Raw genomic sequence first — 16,514 nt, forward strand, 5'->3', positions numbered from 1 at the left:
TCTCACACACTGCTAGAGGAAGGAGTGTAAATTGGTTCAATCAACTTGAGACAACTGTTTGGCATTAGCTATTTAAGTTGAATGTATGCATCCAGCAATTCAACTCCTAGGCACATACCCACTAGAAATGCAAAGTTTACTCCTGTAAGCAGCAAAAAACATGTCTATGTATAAGAACGTTCCTAACAGTATTATCCATAATACTCTGAAACTGGCAATAGCTCAAACGTTCATTAACAGTAGACTAGATAAATATACTGCATTATATTTTACAATACCATTCAGCAACGAAAGTGAATGAACTACCGCTACACACTGAACTAACATGACAAATCTCAAAATCATATGTAGAATGAAAGAAGCCAGTCACGAAAGAATATATACAAAGCATACTGTATGACTCAGTTTATATGAAAGTCCAAAATTCAGTAAACTGTATGCATATATATTTAGGTGGAAAATCTAAAAAGAAAAGCAAGGTAATGATTGCCATGAAAGTCAAAATCATAGCTCCCTATGGAGGGAGGGGGTGGTGGTGATTGGGAAAATGAGCATGGGCTGCTGGCGAAGTTCTATTTCTCTGCCTGGGTGATAGCTACATAAGCATTTGCTTTTTAATAATTTGTTAAGCTGTACATCTGTTTGATGCATTTTCCTATAGTGTGTTATGTTATGTTCATAAAAAAAAGCAACTTTAAAAGGAAGAAAAAGAGAATGTTTAGGGCCTAAAGAGAGAGAAGCTTTGGATAGTTTTTCTTCTTACTTTTGTGTAGCTGTCTCATTTTTTATAATAAGAGTCAATCAGTGATTAAAATCAGGGAGGCTGGGGTCAGATCTTACCTTAATTCAAATCCCGGTTCTCTCTCATCAGCTCTATGACCTCAGGCAAGTCGCTTAACTGTGTGCTTGTTCCCTTACCTGTGAAATGGAGATAATAATAGTAACTACTTTATTTGACCGGTGTGCACACATGGAACAGTGAGTCCCTGGTCCATAGCCCTCACCGTTAGCTGCTATTGTAATGTCTAAATTACCTTTACCACGAAGAAACAAAAGTGAAATCCAGCTTTTGGCACTCACACACTTCACCATAACTGCTCAGTTCTTTTTCTTCTCTGCCTAACAGTGGGCATCATGTCTGACCTGCTGTCGTCCCCAGCTCACAGCACAGGGCCCCGGTGAAAGAAGCCCAGGTGTTTGGCTTTTAACACAACGCCGTGGTAATTGCAGAAGGCGAACACCTTAGAGTGAACGTCAGCGGCCTGGCCCAGCCTCCGTCCTCAGGCATGCTAAGGAACCTCCCAGCACCCCTCTTGGGGTTCCTGGGTCCCACTGCCGTTAGGCACAGGTTCTTGAGAACAGCCCAGGGCATGATGGAAAGGATCCTTTGGCCTTTTGGGGGGGAAATGTGAGAATGAGGAACAGAGAATGGGGTTGGGAGGCTCCAAGGAAGCCCCGCCTGTCCCCTAGCAAGCCATACAACCCTGGATGACTGGGGATAAACTCAGCTCTGACAAGCTGCGTGCTTCCACGGAGCCCTGGGGGTGCTGGGCAGGCAGTCCCAGCACTGTCGGCAGCTCCTAGCACCTCCTTCGGGCTCTCACTCCTTGGTAGACCTAAGTCTCAAGCTAGCTCTTTATAGTCAGTGACATGTTGGAAATTCCTCCCTGTACACACACATCCTTTCACAAATATAAATCCATCTTTTTTCTTTCTGACAAACCTGTAAGCTAATCAGTTGCCCATTTGACAGGGTAGGAGGCTGATACACAGGACTCAGACCAAGGTCATGCAGACTTGACCTCCCCTCACACTCCTTCTTCCCCTCCATTTCTCCCCAGGTCTCTCTTCCTAGAAGAGCAGATAGGTACAACATGGGGCAGGATGTCCTCACCCCAGCAAAGCCCAGGACATTCAAGTTAGCCCTGGAGACCCCAGACCCTTCCTCACTCCCAGGGGATCAGGAAATGTATTTGGTCTCTCCCTGGTGGATGCAGAATGGCATGGGAAGGCTCAGGCCCAGAGTGGGAATCCAGCCCAGACCTGTCTGACCCTCCACAGCTCTAGCCCACTAAGCCACTGCCTCCTCTGGAAGGGTCTCAGATGGGAGTACTGTCCAATCCACATGCCAAGGGGTGGCCTGGGAGAGAAGCACAAAGAGCCCTATAAAGAAGGACATGCAGGGAGTAAAGGATTCCCAGAACGTGGCATCTCTAGGCTTCCTAGCAGACAAATGAGGTAGTTTTGGGGTTTTGAGAGAAAGAACTATAGGATTTCTGAGCAGAGATTAATTATAGCGTTAGGTAGAGAAAGGCTTCTTAAGGAGGGGCTTTTAAATCTGGAGCCTCATCAATAGTGGCCATGGGGACTGGGACTCCTTAGGAGGGAGCTAGAAGAGAAGTAAGCTTGGAGCTTATGGGGTAAAAGCTGCTGCTTACTGGTCCAAAGTCAGGCTCCCTGGAATCACTTCGGCAACCTAGACAGCAGGTCACAACCGCACAGGGGTATTGAGATAGGAGTCAGCAATGGCCCCACCTCCATTTCCAGAATATGTCCCAGCAGCTTCCCCTCCTCACATCAAGTGAAAACCATAGGTGAACAGAATCATCCCCTGACCTCAAACCTCAGGGCAGCCTCCTTCTCAGTCCCCTTGGAAGATGTCTGGCCCTCACAAGATACTTTTAATCTCTTGAACTAGGAAGTTCCCACACCATTTTGAGTTGAACCCAGAAGGAAGGCAAACTGTTGCACCACCAGATCAGGTTGAGAGAAGGCAAAAGGCAAAGTCAGCCAGAGAGAGAGAGAGAACCAGAACACTTTGGCAGCTCTGCCAGCAGTAACCTCCATCGCCTTCACCTATACGGGCAACAGCTGCTCTTCTGATCAGAACCTGGGATTTGGGAGAAGAGGGGATATCTCACACAATTAACGTGGGCTTCATGTAGGAATGCGGATGTTCAGATAAAACTGATACACATCTTGGTTCTCCCCCACTGCTTGCAACACTAGGTCCCAGATTTTAGTAGTATTAGACTGTGTCCTGACTACCTGAGCCAACGCATAGCCTGTTTTCTCCTCATCTAATCTCACAAATACGTCATTGATTTCAAGGCAGTGCTGAACAAGGTGCTAGAGATGAGTAAGAGCCAGTCTCCATTCTCAAGCTCGGCTACAGAGAGGGCCACCTCCTACACATAGTCTACTAAAGAGCTTACACTCACCCTCATGAGTTCACAGCTAAAATCAAAACCCCACTCAAGACATGCCTGCCGGCACAAATTCTAAATGTTTCTCTCTGCCTCACAGCTTTCAACACATTCCTTTTCAGATAAGATACAGAAACAGGAGCTAGGGTGAAACCTAGTATGCCATAGTACCAACATTTGGTGCAGAGCTTCTGGTCTCTCCAGAAAGTGACGAAGGGAGAAGGGAGGAGACAAGACAACATGTGAGTAGGATGCATTAGTGCTCTAAGACAGAAATGTGGGTCTTATTTGTGCCATCCAATACTCCTTTGCCTCATGTAACGCAACAAATTGATTCCAGTACCAAAATGTTCACAATACTATTTCCAAACCAAAAATTTGAGATCATCTAAACATTCAAAAGGAAAACAGCTAAATAAATTATGTAGCTATTTAATGTTTTTAAAGAATATTAATAATGTAGAAAATGCTCATGATCTGTTAGGTAAGAAGCAAGATACAAAACACTAAATGAAACCAAATGCATTTAAAATTTATTAACATACACATATGTCTGAATTATACACACATGTATAGACCAGTGGCTTGGGGGCCTCTGTAAGAATCTGGCAGCATTTTTAATCAATGTACAATCTGATGCTCCAAAAGTCAGGGACTACTTGATTGGAGCACTGGGACACAAGTAGCAAAAATTGCCATCAGGAAGCACCCAAGAACCCCAGATCCACTAAAGTGGGGATGATCCTCCAGGATGGGGAAGCCAGGATGCTAGAAGCACACGTTGATGTAGCTACTTTACTTTTCTTTGCAATCTTACTTTGCTATAGTTTTCAACAAATTTTAGTACCCAGCAGTAAACTGGACCTAAAGTAGGACTGAGAAATGTACAAGGAATTCATAGAAGCAGAGTTCTATTGCTAAAAAGGAACAAAAGCAAGCTAATCACAGCACTATTTACAATACCCAAGACATGGAAACAACCTAAATGTCCATCAACAGATGACTAGATAAAGAAGTTGTACTATATTTATATAATGGAATACTATTCAGCCATAAAAAAGACATGATGTCATTTGCAGCAACATGGATGTCCCTGGAGAATGTCATTCTAAGTGAAATAAGCCAGAAAGAGAAAGAAAAATACCATATGGTATCGCTCATATGTGGAATCTAAAAAAAAAAAAAAAAAAAAAAAAAAGACAAATGAACTTAAATATAAAACAGAAAGAGACTCACAGATATAGAATACAAACTTGTGGTTGCCGGTGGGGGGGGTGGTGGGAAGGGACAGACAGGGAGTTTGAGATTTGTAGATACTGACAGGTATATATAGAATAGATAAAACAAGTTTATATTGCATAGGACAGGGAAATATATTCAAGATCTTGTAGTAGCTCACAATGAAAAAGAATGTGACAATGAATATATGTATAATCATGTATGACTAAAAAAATGTGTTGTACACCAGAAACTTGACACAACATTGTAAACTGACTATAACTCAATTAAAAAAAAAAAAAAAAAAGCAAGCTAATCAGCTTAGCTTCTTCTCAAAGCACTACCCATCTGTCACCACCCACATGAAGGACCACATGCCATTAAAATGAAACACATTTATAAAACATGGATTTATACCTTTGCCATTTATTTTTTAAAATCTTATTCAAAATATTAAATAATACAATTTCAGATATGAAAAAAATTACTGCAATAAAACAGTTCAGGTGTATTTCCATTGTGCTTCCCTTCCTTATAACAGTAAATTGCCCACCCAAGAGAAATGATGAACTGCCCTGCCTCTTCCATCTCTATACAAAGCACATGCCCACTGGTTCACTCAGGCTTCATGAGTGGTATTTAACATATTAGGCGTTATGTTTTCTAAAATGTTGTAGTGATTCCTGTAAGTCAACCATGGTTCAAATCACATATTTACATACTAATCAACTGCTTATGATAGAAAGGGTAAAATGAAGTAACAGTAAATAATTTCCAGTTGCTATTAAAAAACAATTTAAAAACTACAAGGGGAGAGTCAGTGTACACATATATCCTTTATGTATACAAACAACCTCATTCAGATATAATTTTAATTTGAAAGACCTAGATGTAATATTACTTAAGTGATAATGGCCCCTAAGATTTATTCAAACTTCCTATAAAATAATAAACAAGTGAACAGATATAATTTTAAACTCTGCCCCTTACTTGAAAGCTTGGAGGAAACCGTGCTACAATCAATTGCTAACTAAAAGCAATTGTACACATATTTAATATTTTACCACAATTTCTACCTCTAAATTTAATTCAGTAATTCAAACAAAAAATGCTATCTCTATAACATTTTATCTATGTCCGCTGTAAATTGCAAAGTCTCTATTGCCAGAATTTCTAGACATATTTATTAAAATGTTACCTAAAATTGTGGTCAGAATGAGCAATAATAAATTATGTATAAATTATCCAAAAATATTCAAAGCAATTTTCCTGGAAGAAAAAAAACGTATACGCAAGGTACTATTACATACATCCTTATAGACTACCGTTTGGGAGCACAAAGAAATGTGTGCTTAAGAAATAGGATTTGGATGGTGGAAAGAGAAGCTGAGTCAGCAGTATCAGATATGTTAGAATTTATTACAAGTTTGGGATCTCTTAAAAGTAGTATTACTAACACTTCCAGAAGAAGTATAATAAAGAAATCTAAAACAATAAAAACTAACAGGTAATGCTTAGCTCCACATTTTGGCCACCTGATTGAATTCACCTCTAAAAATGTAGATAAAAAATTATATACTCCTTGTTTGTGATACTTAATTTCCAAAGCACCGAGGCAAAATAAAGAGAGGCTCACCTCTCATTTAAGTACTAACTGCCAATGGCAAACATCTGCACAATATCATATAAAAAGTCAAGCAAATAAAATTACATAATAAGCAAATTCAAATCACAGTGCTTTAAAATATATAATCATTGGTAATCTTCAGAGAAGGCATTGCTTCATTAACATTCTGGTCTAGACGATGATATTCCACTGTTTTGGAACAAAAACCATCACGCCATTTTCTGCTTTGAACTAGAAGGAAAATCTGGAATAAAACAAAATAAATTAGATTTGCAAAAGAGAAAATAGAGGATACACTAAACGTTTTCATAACAAGTGAAGTATCTCTTTCCTAGGTTACCAAATACAAAAGTAAAATATCAACAATAAAAGGGCTATTTTGTTTTCCATCTTGTAAACAAGGTAAGATGGTGCTTCTCAAAATTTCATGTACATAGGGGTACTTGTTAAGGACTGATTCCTGGCCCCAATCTTCAGAGATGAGTTAATAGAGTGCAGTGGAGCCCAGAAACCTACCTGTTTAACAAGTCCCTTAAGTCTTTAAAATAGAGATGGCCCAACACTAAACACTGGGATAGAATATCAGTGGCATTCAAATTTTTGTTCACCTACAAATATTTATAGAGCTAGTGATAAGCCACTAAACCACAAATAACCAAAAGAATCTGTTTGTTTGCTTGTTGTCTAACTCAAAACCACAAACAAGATATTAGAATCACTGATTCCCAAAACTGGAAGGCATTCTAAAAGTATCTGATCCACTTCTATCATTTCTCAGGTGAGAAAATCAAGGTCCCAAAGGGGAAGGTGACTTGCCAGGAATCACAAAGCAAGTTATAATAAAGTCAAGAAATGAGATTTCCTGGCCACTAAGTATTAAAAAGGACATTGTGTTTTCCTTAAAAATAAAAAAAAAAAAAAAAAAAGACAAACCAATTCCAGCACAGAATTGTTCATCACAATATTATTTCTGAACCAAAACTGGAAACGATCTAAATACTCAACAGGAAAATAGCTAAATAAATTATGAAGCTATTAAATCATGTTTTTAAAGAATATTAATGATATGAAAAATGCTCATGATTTGTACAGGTACAAAACTATATGAAATTAAATTCATTTAGAAATTAACACCCACATATGTCTGAATTATACACACATTTACAGACCAGAAATACACCAAAATGTTAATAATGCTCAGCTTTGGTAGTAGCTTAAGTTTTCTTTTCTGTATTTCCCTGTGTTTTCTGAATTCCCTAAAATAGACATATAACACTCGTACAACAGGGGGAAAAGTTATTAAAATATCATTAAGTTCCACGCTTAAAAAAATTAAAAGTACTAAATTAACAATCTTTCTCCACAAGTATTGCCACTGAACTAGCAATGCTAATTAAGATATAAAACCTTTTTTTAAAAAAATCACTGGGCTTTGGTTTTGCTCAATAAAAATAATTTGGCTTCTTTTTTTAGAAGCACATGTAGTAAAGCATTCTGTCATTTTTTAAAATACACCACAGATTTATAAACTGATCAGACATCTGAATATTTTACCATTACTTAAAACCTGACTAAACAAAAAACTCTGAATCATCAAAAGCATTAATAAGAAATATGACTGAAATAACAGAGGGCAACTAGAGGGGCTGAAAATCCCAAACTTACCTTCCTTTTGTTGTGATATGTAATATAAACAACTGCAATGCAAAAAGCAAAAATAATAAGATGGAAAAAGAAATGGCTATCTTCCTCTTCTATATTTGAGGGTGGGTTCTTAAAAGATCTCACTGACTGTTCAATTTCCATGTAGCCCCTGTTTTCTTCCAAGGCTTCATTTGACTCATCGTCCCTGGGGCTGGTGGTCCAGTCATAGTCTGGTTCTCCATAATCTACATTGTCCAGAGTTTCTTTGGCGGTGGACGGAGAACTATTCAGTGTGAGGAGATCCTCCTCCTCTATGTTAGGATCTTCATTGTTATCAGCTTCCTCTTGGGACAGAGAAGTAGTAGGCGAGGGATGAGGGGACACAGATGCCACTCCACTTTTTTCTGTACTAGTTGTGGGAGGGAGAGTGGTGCTGATTTGGGAAATAGAAGGTTTGGTTTGGTTCTCATGTGTTAAAGTATTCATACTTGTAGCAGAAACATCTTGCTTGAGTACAGTCTGGTTCAGCCAATCAGTTTGTGATCCAGCTAAAATAAGTGAATAAAGTACATTAAACTGAAACCTCTAAATTTTTCTCCACCAAGCTAGAAGCATATACACCTAAATTTTTCACTAAGCTAGGATCAGCCACCTCTTTTTCTGTTCTGGGGATGAGGTGGAGTCCAGGCAAGGATTGCTGAGGTCCAACCTCTGTGAAATGAAAATAAGGGGGTACAAGCTCTGTGTGGACTTTCCCACTGTGACCTAAAGTCAGACCCCTCTCTATTCTCTCTTCTTTTTCTTACGATGGCAGGTTATGTAACGCAGTAGGTCTCTAATGCTGCTTAAGTTGTTACTGTCTGGAAAGGCCACTGGTATCTGGTAGATAATTCATTTTTTATTTCTTTTTTTTTTTCATTTTTTATTCAATTTTAAATTCAACACCCAAAATTCAGATGTGCATGTAATGCTGTCAACAATTATACTGTATTTTCCTAGTCCCTTCACCCTCCTATTCCCTTAGGAGACCATTCACATTTTCCTCTGTACTCAAACTTCCAACACCTGTTGTCCTCATTTTCAATGCTATCACCACTTCCTAAATCCTCTGAGAAAAATGAAGCCATCAAAAGAGAACTTCCATGAACAACCAGAAATCTAGACTCATAAATCCAACTGTCTACCTGATATCCTCCTTAATGTCTGTCATTCAAATCAACATGTTCAAAATTAATTCTTATTTTGGCTTCCAGGAAGGTGGAATAGATCTATTTTTCCCTATTCTTCCCACTAAAAACAACTAAAAACCCTACCTATGACTTATAAAATAACGTAAGAAGGCTTTCTGAAAGGTGGAGAGGATAAGGCAGAGTGGTTAGAGACCTCAGGACCTAAAAAACAACCCAGTGGTGACTTTTCTGGATTTTCTATTTACTTCATGTATTCCAGTCGTGGAGCTGAAGAAGCCAGCAGCAACCTGGAAACACCCAGGGGTATGGACAAAAAGAGCCAGCAAAAAAGCCTGCTCTCTCTTGCCAGAAGATGAGGAGAGAGGCATCCTAGCTAGAAAGAAAACTTTTAGACAGCAAATGCTCTACTCCGAGCAAACAGAAAAAACTATAGTTCCAATCACACCTACACGAGCAAAGGCTGGGGGGGGAGTGCAGATTTCCACCCTCAACAAGCTATAACGAGGTACTTCCTCTCCACAATAGGATGGTGTCAGAGAAGCCCTAGTGGAGAGTCAAGACTTTAGTCATGGCCCAGCAGTAATGAGGCCGCTCCCACCATTGTGTCAGTGAAGACCATGAGGGGAGCCAAAACTCCTACCCCTGCCCAGAACTAACAGAACCACCACCACCACCCTTCGAGAGTCAACACAAATCAAGTGGAAACACTAGATTTCTATCTTCTCCTGGTGGTAATGTGCAGCAACCCCCACCTCCTCCACCACAGCAACTCATAAAAAGCCAACTAAAAGTGAACAAACTGCTGCAACTTACCCCATATGAAATACATAATTTGAATAGCCCCGTAACTATTCAGAAAATTGAATCTTAATTTTAAAATTCCCAAAAAATAAATCTCCAGGCCCAGATGGTTTCCCTGAAGAATTCTACCAAAAGTTTAATGAAGAATTAACACCAATTCTACACAATCTCTTACACAAAACTGAAGGCAGGGAACACTTTACGATTCATTTTATAAAGCTAATATTATTATCCTCATACCAAAGCCAAAGATAATACAGGAAAAGGAAACTACAGACTGATATCTTTCATGAACCCAGATGCAAAAAATTCTTAACAAAATATTAGCAAAGAGAAATCAGCAATAAGTAAATAGAATGAATTCTATGATCAGTGAGGTTTATTCCAGGGATGCAAGACTTGCTCAATATTCAAAAATCAATGCAATCCACCATATTAACAAGCTAAATGAACCTCAACCTAAGTCTCACACCTTTTACAAAAATTAACTAAAAATGGATCACAAATTTAAATGTAAAATGTAAAACAATAAAGATTTTAGAAAAAGGCACAAGACAAAATCTTCAGAATCTAGGGCTAGGCAACAAATTCTTAGACCTGACATCAAAAACACAATACACAAAAGAAAAATTCATAAATTGGATTCCATCAAAATTTTATAACTCTGTTCAATTAAAGACCTTCCTGTGAGGATGAAAAGACAAACTACAAAGTGGGAGAAATATCTGTAAGCCCCATACCTAACAAAAGACTAGTATCTAGAATACATAAAGAACACTGAAAACTCAAAAGTGAAAAAGCAAACAATCTAATTAGAACATAGGCAAAACACAGAGACATTTCACCACAAAGTATATACAGATGGTAAATAAGCACATGTAAAGATGTTAACCATTAGGGAAAAGCAACTTAAAACCTCAATGAGATATCACTGCACACCTATCAGAATGGCTAAAATAAAAATAATGAAAACACCAAATATTGGCAGGGACGCAGAGAAACAAGATCACTCATATGTTGCTGGTGGTGATGTAAAATAAGTCAACCATTCCAGAAAACAGTTTGGCAGTTTCTTAAAAATTAAATGTGCAACTCCCATATGACCCAGCAATTACAGTCCTGGGCATTTATCCCAGAGAAATGAAAACTTATGTTCACAGAAAAATCTGTACATAAATGTTTAGAACGGTCTTATTCATAACAGCCAAAAACTGGAAATATACCAGATATCCTTCAATGAATGAATGGTTAAACAAAGTGTAGTACATCCATACCATAGAATATCACTCAGCATTAAAAAGGAGCAAGATACTGACACACGAAACAACTTGGATGAATCTCCCAAGAATTATGCTAGGTAAAAAAAGCTAATCCCAAAAAGTTGCACACCATATGATTCCATTGATATCATATTCACAAACTGATGAAATTACAGAAATAAAAAAGACAAGTGGTTGCAGGGATTTCAGGAGGAAGTAGGGATAAAAGGGAAGTGTGGGTGACTGTAAAAAAGCAACAGGAAAGGTCCTTATGGTGACGGAAATGCTCTGTATCTTGACTATCAAAGTCAGTATCTCAGTTGTGGTATTACTCTATAGTTTTGCAGGATGTTACCAATGGGAAAAACTGGGTAAAGAGCACACAATCTCTGTATTATTCCTTACAACTGCAAATGAATCTACAATTATTTCAGAATTAAAAGTTTAAAGAAATGCATTTTTACTCCCCACTCCAAAAAGAAAAAAGAAACAAAACAAAACAAAACAAAAATGTTCTATTTACAATCTCCTTTTCGGTTAATGGCAACTTTATTTTTCTGTCACTCAAGCCAAAATCCTTCACATCATCATTTTAACACCCCACATCCAATGTTACTCTACCTTCAAGATACATGCAGAATTTGAAGAGTTTTCACTCTCCACCACTGCTGCCTAGTCCAAACCACCTTCATCTCACCTGGATTACTACAGTAGCCTTCTCAATAATCTGCTTGCTTCTACCCTAACCCCTAGTGTCCAAGGTCAACAAAACAGCCAGAGTCATCCTGTAAAAACTTAAGATGCTCTACTCTGCTTAAAACCATCTAGTAGTTCTCTATTTCTCTCAAAAGTGAAATTCAAAGACTTTACAAAGCCTATGAGAGCCTATATGATCTGGTCCCCATTATCTCAATGCTATTACCTCTCACTAATCTTACTAACTAATCCCCACTGCCAACTTAACAGACAGCAGGCATTCAGTTAATATTTACTAAATATCCAAAAAAAAAATTTACTAAATATCCTCTTGACCCAACTTTCATCACAAATCCTACACTGCTTCCCAAGTAGCATTTTTGCACCTACAACACCCTCTGAAAAGCCTTTCCCATAGTTCTCAGCCAGGTAAAACCCTACTTACTCTTCTAAGGCTACCTCCAATGTCACCCTATTTGTTGTAACTCCAATACCTACCATTAAGTAGGAGCAGAATTAATATTGTTCAAGGGGTGAAAACTGGGGGGGGGGGGGGGGGGGAGCAGTATACCTCAATGGTAGAGCATATGCTTAGCCATGTGCAAAGTCCTGGGTTCAATTCCCAGTACCTCCATTACAAAAAAAATTTAATTTAATTTAATTTAAAAGGGAGTAAAAGCTTAGAAGTTACATACAAGAAAACAAACTAAGAATTCATCTGAAATGTTTAATGCAAATTAGATCAACCTCCTGGACCTCCACTCCTTCAAATCACAGAATTTGATCCATTCAGATATCAAGAGTATTCTGAACAAAGTGGTATCTTTGACTTTATGGATTTCATTGTTTGAGCTTATATATATGTAAACTTTAGACTTCTAAATGTATGTTCCATTCCTATTCTTTCCTATTTTATACTACCTCTCTAGTTAAAACTTAACATTTTAAAAATAAAAAATTTTAAATTTAATTCTATTCTACTGGTTCTTTCAAAAAAAAAACTGCCTTAAAATAAACTATATCAATATTTCTCAAACAAGAATGCACAAGACCCTGAGAATTCATTCACATATTGGGGACTGCAAAACATGCCTTAAAAATTAAATACATTACACATTAAATAAATTTAGGCCACAGCTGGGAGCAATACAATGACAAATGTAGTAAGTAGGCACTTTTGAAGTAACACGGCAAGACTTGGTCATAAAGTGATCCTGTGATCATAAAGCATCCTGTGATTCAAAATAAAGCTTACATTAATTTTTTTAACTTTATCAAAACAAAAACATAAAATTTATGCAGTCTTACAGATTGCCAAGAATATACCCAAGCAATGAAATTTTAAGAACCCTAATAAGGACAAGTTTTTAAAAATCTGATATGGTAACTTTCTAACTTTCTACACTTGGTTGAAGTATGGAAATCAATACATTCTAGCTAGTCTTTAATTTTCTTATTACAAGAGTAAGTACTTTGAAATCATTCTACCATAAGGCATGCTTACTAAAAAGACGTTTATTACCCAAAGTTTTGCAAATGCTACACTGTACTGCAATGGAGCTAATTCCCTATTAAAAACAGATATGTTAGTTTTCATTTACCTTCAGTAGAGAACAATCTGAATTTAAAACTGATGCATACAAAAAAAAAAAAGCTGATGCATACAAAAACTTAATTAAAAAAAAGATTCCCTAAAATGTCCCAGGATAGTTGGAGCAATACTTATGGCCCCCTAACAAATAAAAACAGACACAAGAGGACACCTTAACAGTCTACACTCCCTCTCGCTTACCCACTGATTACAAGATTTTCAATCATCTCTTAGGGGTAAAAGTTTTTCTCTGAAACCACACTTACCAACTATACATACGCCAAGCATTCCAGCAGGAAATATAAATGTTTAAATGTCAGTGTTTCTTTAGATGATTAAATGACCAAAATAACCATGCTACTTTAGTACCTTAGGAACAGGAGTATCTCTATCAACCAGAGAAATCCTCATTATATTTTACTAGCAATAAAAGGGCCTTGGGAAAATGGACCACTGTTCTCCACAGACTCAGAAACACCTCTGGGAGGGTAGTCCAGTTCTCCGCCCTCAGTGCTGCTGGGGAAACCCAAGTAAGTCACCACAGCACTGTAGTAGAGGCATGTATGGCTAGACAGCCCCTGCTGCCAAGTAAGTCTACACTACTCTGTTCACACTGCTTTTCATCTGAACTCAAACAGATTTAGGGAGAAAAAGCAGGACCGTGTTTTGGCCTGAAGTAAAAAAGGGACTACTAAACAAGATATTGCTTAATCATTATAATTTCTTATCAGCGGATTTGTTCCCCCTAAGTATCAGGCTCTGGTTTACAGATTTCCTCATTTCTCAAGAAAGCCTTTAAATCTTCGTTCACAGTGTAATGTTTCTAAGGAAAGGAATACTTAATCATGCAGCATTATTTACAATAGCCAAGACATGGAAACAACCTAAGTGCCCATGGATTAATGAATGGATAAAAAATTGTGGAATATATACACAATGGAATATCATTCAGCCACAAAAAAGAATGGAATTGGAATCCTGCCATTTGCAAAAACATGGATGGACCTTATGCTAAGTGAGGGCATTATGTTAAGTGAAATAAGTCAGATAGAGAACCACAAATACCATATAATTTCACTTGCATGTGGAATCTATTAAAAAAATCAAAAAGATTCATACAGAATTGTGGGTCTGTGTGTATGTGTACATGTATGTGTGGGGTGGGGGGGATGAAGGGAATCAAAAGGTACAAACTTCAGTTATAAAATATATGTTATGAAGATGTAAAGTACATGATGGTGACTATAGTAATAATACTGTATCACATACTTGAAAGTTGCTAACAGAGTAAAATTTTTTTAATTGAAGTACAGTTATAACATGCCAATTTCTGGTGTACAGCATAATGTCCCAGTCATGCATAAACATACATATGTTCATTTTCATATTCTTTTTCATTAAAGGTTATTACAAGATATTGAATATAGTTCCATGTGCTATATAGAAGAAATTCAATTTTTATCTATTTATAAATATAACGGTTAATATCTGGAAATCTCAAACTCCTAAATTTATCCCTTCCCACCCCCTTTACCCCGGTAACCGTAAGTTTACTATGTCTGCGAGTCTGTTTCTGTTTTGCAGATGAGTTCATCAATGTCCTAAGAGAGTAAACCTTAAAAGTTCACATTATAAGAAAAAAATTTTTTTGTTAATTATGTATAGTGATGGATGGTAACTAGACTTATTGTGGTGATCTCAGTGTATACAAAAATCGGATCATTATGCTGTACACTTGAAACTAATACGTCAATTGTATCTCCATAAAATTTTTAAAATAAATACTTAAAATCCTATAGATCCATTAAAATGAAGCAGGGTTGTCCAGTTAACCCAGGGTTAAAAAGGGGACCATGTTTACCAAGAATCTCCCTTGTCCCAGAACTCCTCGTCTTCTCCCAAGCCCTCAGAAGCACAACGCCCCAGTATTCTCTCTTTACCAAGCACCAGAACCTCCCAGTCCTCAGAGATGCCCCAGTACTCAAAGATCGCTCTTTCCCCTCCACTATACTTCTCCAAAATATTCCATCAGCTCAGTCCTGTCACTGCCCCCTACCCTTCTTGGTTTTTACCACTGATCTCACCCATCCTGGAGAGCCCCCACCTTCCCATGGCCCAGACAGACCTCTGGAGCCCGCTCCTGACTTTGGGACTCTCTCCAGACACCACACCTCCTAACCTCAGCCATCTCCTCAGCACCTGTCCGCTGTGCCCCTTCTTTGAGACCCTCCTAAATACCACCTCTGTAAAGAAAAAAAGTTGTTGCCTGACATGTCAGTTCTACAAGGATCAAGCCATTAGTCACTGCCGCTGCCCACTGACAGTGTGCCTGAGGGGAATTTAGGATGGAAAAAAACAGGATGAAGTATTCTGTGTTCTGGATATTCGAACCCTAGACAGTTAAGATGAATGTCTAAGGAATCGTTTCAATGACCCAAGATTCTTGCATCTTCCACTACATAGAAAAGTACTTAAATCATGAACTTGAGATGTCTGTTCTTTGTGATTAGTCACTTTTTGATGTTCGACTATTTCCAGCAAAAAAGTCATACATATCCAGACTCCTCCCTTACTTCTTACAACAATTTCTCAGAACTATGTCAGACGCTGTCTCCCCAGAGACAGTCCTCAGGAAGACACTGAATAAACTCAACTCACAGCTGTTACAGTTGTGCGGTTTGTTTTTTCAGTCGACACCTCCAAGGAATTTCGGAGACCGCATCACCTCCATTCTCCGTGGCAACCATTCTCCAAGACTCGCTAGACACCACCACCACCACTCCTCCCTCCCCGCCCATCTACACACTCCGCTCCCTGGGCCCCCGCAGCTCTCAACCTCACTTTTCAGGCCCCTCAGAGACCCCACCTCCATAGCCCCCTTCACAAACCCTACTCCCTCCTCGGGACCCGTAGAGACCTTGCCCCTCTAGACATCACCACCTGCTCGGGACACTCGGAAGCGCCCGTTCCCTGGCCGGGCCTATTTCGCGGCCGGCGGCCGGCGCCCGGGCCCTCCCCGTCTTCCCGCGCCCGCCCCGCCGCCGCTCCCGCTTTACCACTGGACGTGGCGGCGGAGGCAAGCAGGAGCGCCAGGAACAGCGGCTGCGCCAGCCCCCCGGCGACCTGAATGGCCCGCCTGGGCGGCAGCTTCTCTTCCTCAAACCCCCTCATCCTCCTCAGGGCGGCAGCGGCCATAAACGTCTCGGCTGGGAGCCTGCGCGGTTGCTAGGCTCTACGTCATGACGTCAGACACTGCGTAAGACATCACGGCCCTAGGCGTCT

General features: G+C 39.0%; 1 protein-coding gene across 1 annotated transcript; it reads right to left on the reverse strand.

Moving 5' to 3' along the window:
- Positions 1-4,830: 4,830 nt before the first annotated feature.
- C3H5orf15 (chromosome 3 C5orf15 homolog) lies at positions 4,831-16,478 on the reverse strand. Its single transcript, XM_074360672.1, has 3 exons — positions 16,289-16,478; positions 7,717-8,243; positions 4,831-6,295 (listed from the first exon to the last, which is right to left on the reverse strand). The coding sequence occupies exons 1-3, from the start codon at positions 16,425-16,427 to the stop codon at positions 6,164-6,166; spliced, it is 798 nt and encodes a 265-aa protein (XP_074216773.1). The 5' UTR covers positions 16,428-16,478; the 3' UTR covers positions 4,831-6,163.
- Positions 16,479-16,514: the final 36 nt, after the last annotated feature.

This window comes from Camelus bactrianus, chromosome 3 (assembly GCF_048773025.1).
Source record: "Camelus bactrianus isolate YW-2024 breed Bactrian camel chromosome 3, ASM4877302v1, whole genome shotgun sequence".
In the NCBI taxonomy this organism is placed as follows: Eukaryota; Metazoa; Chordata; class Mammalia; order Artiodactyla; family Camelidae; genus Camelus; species Camelus bactrianus.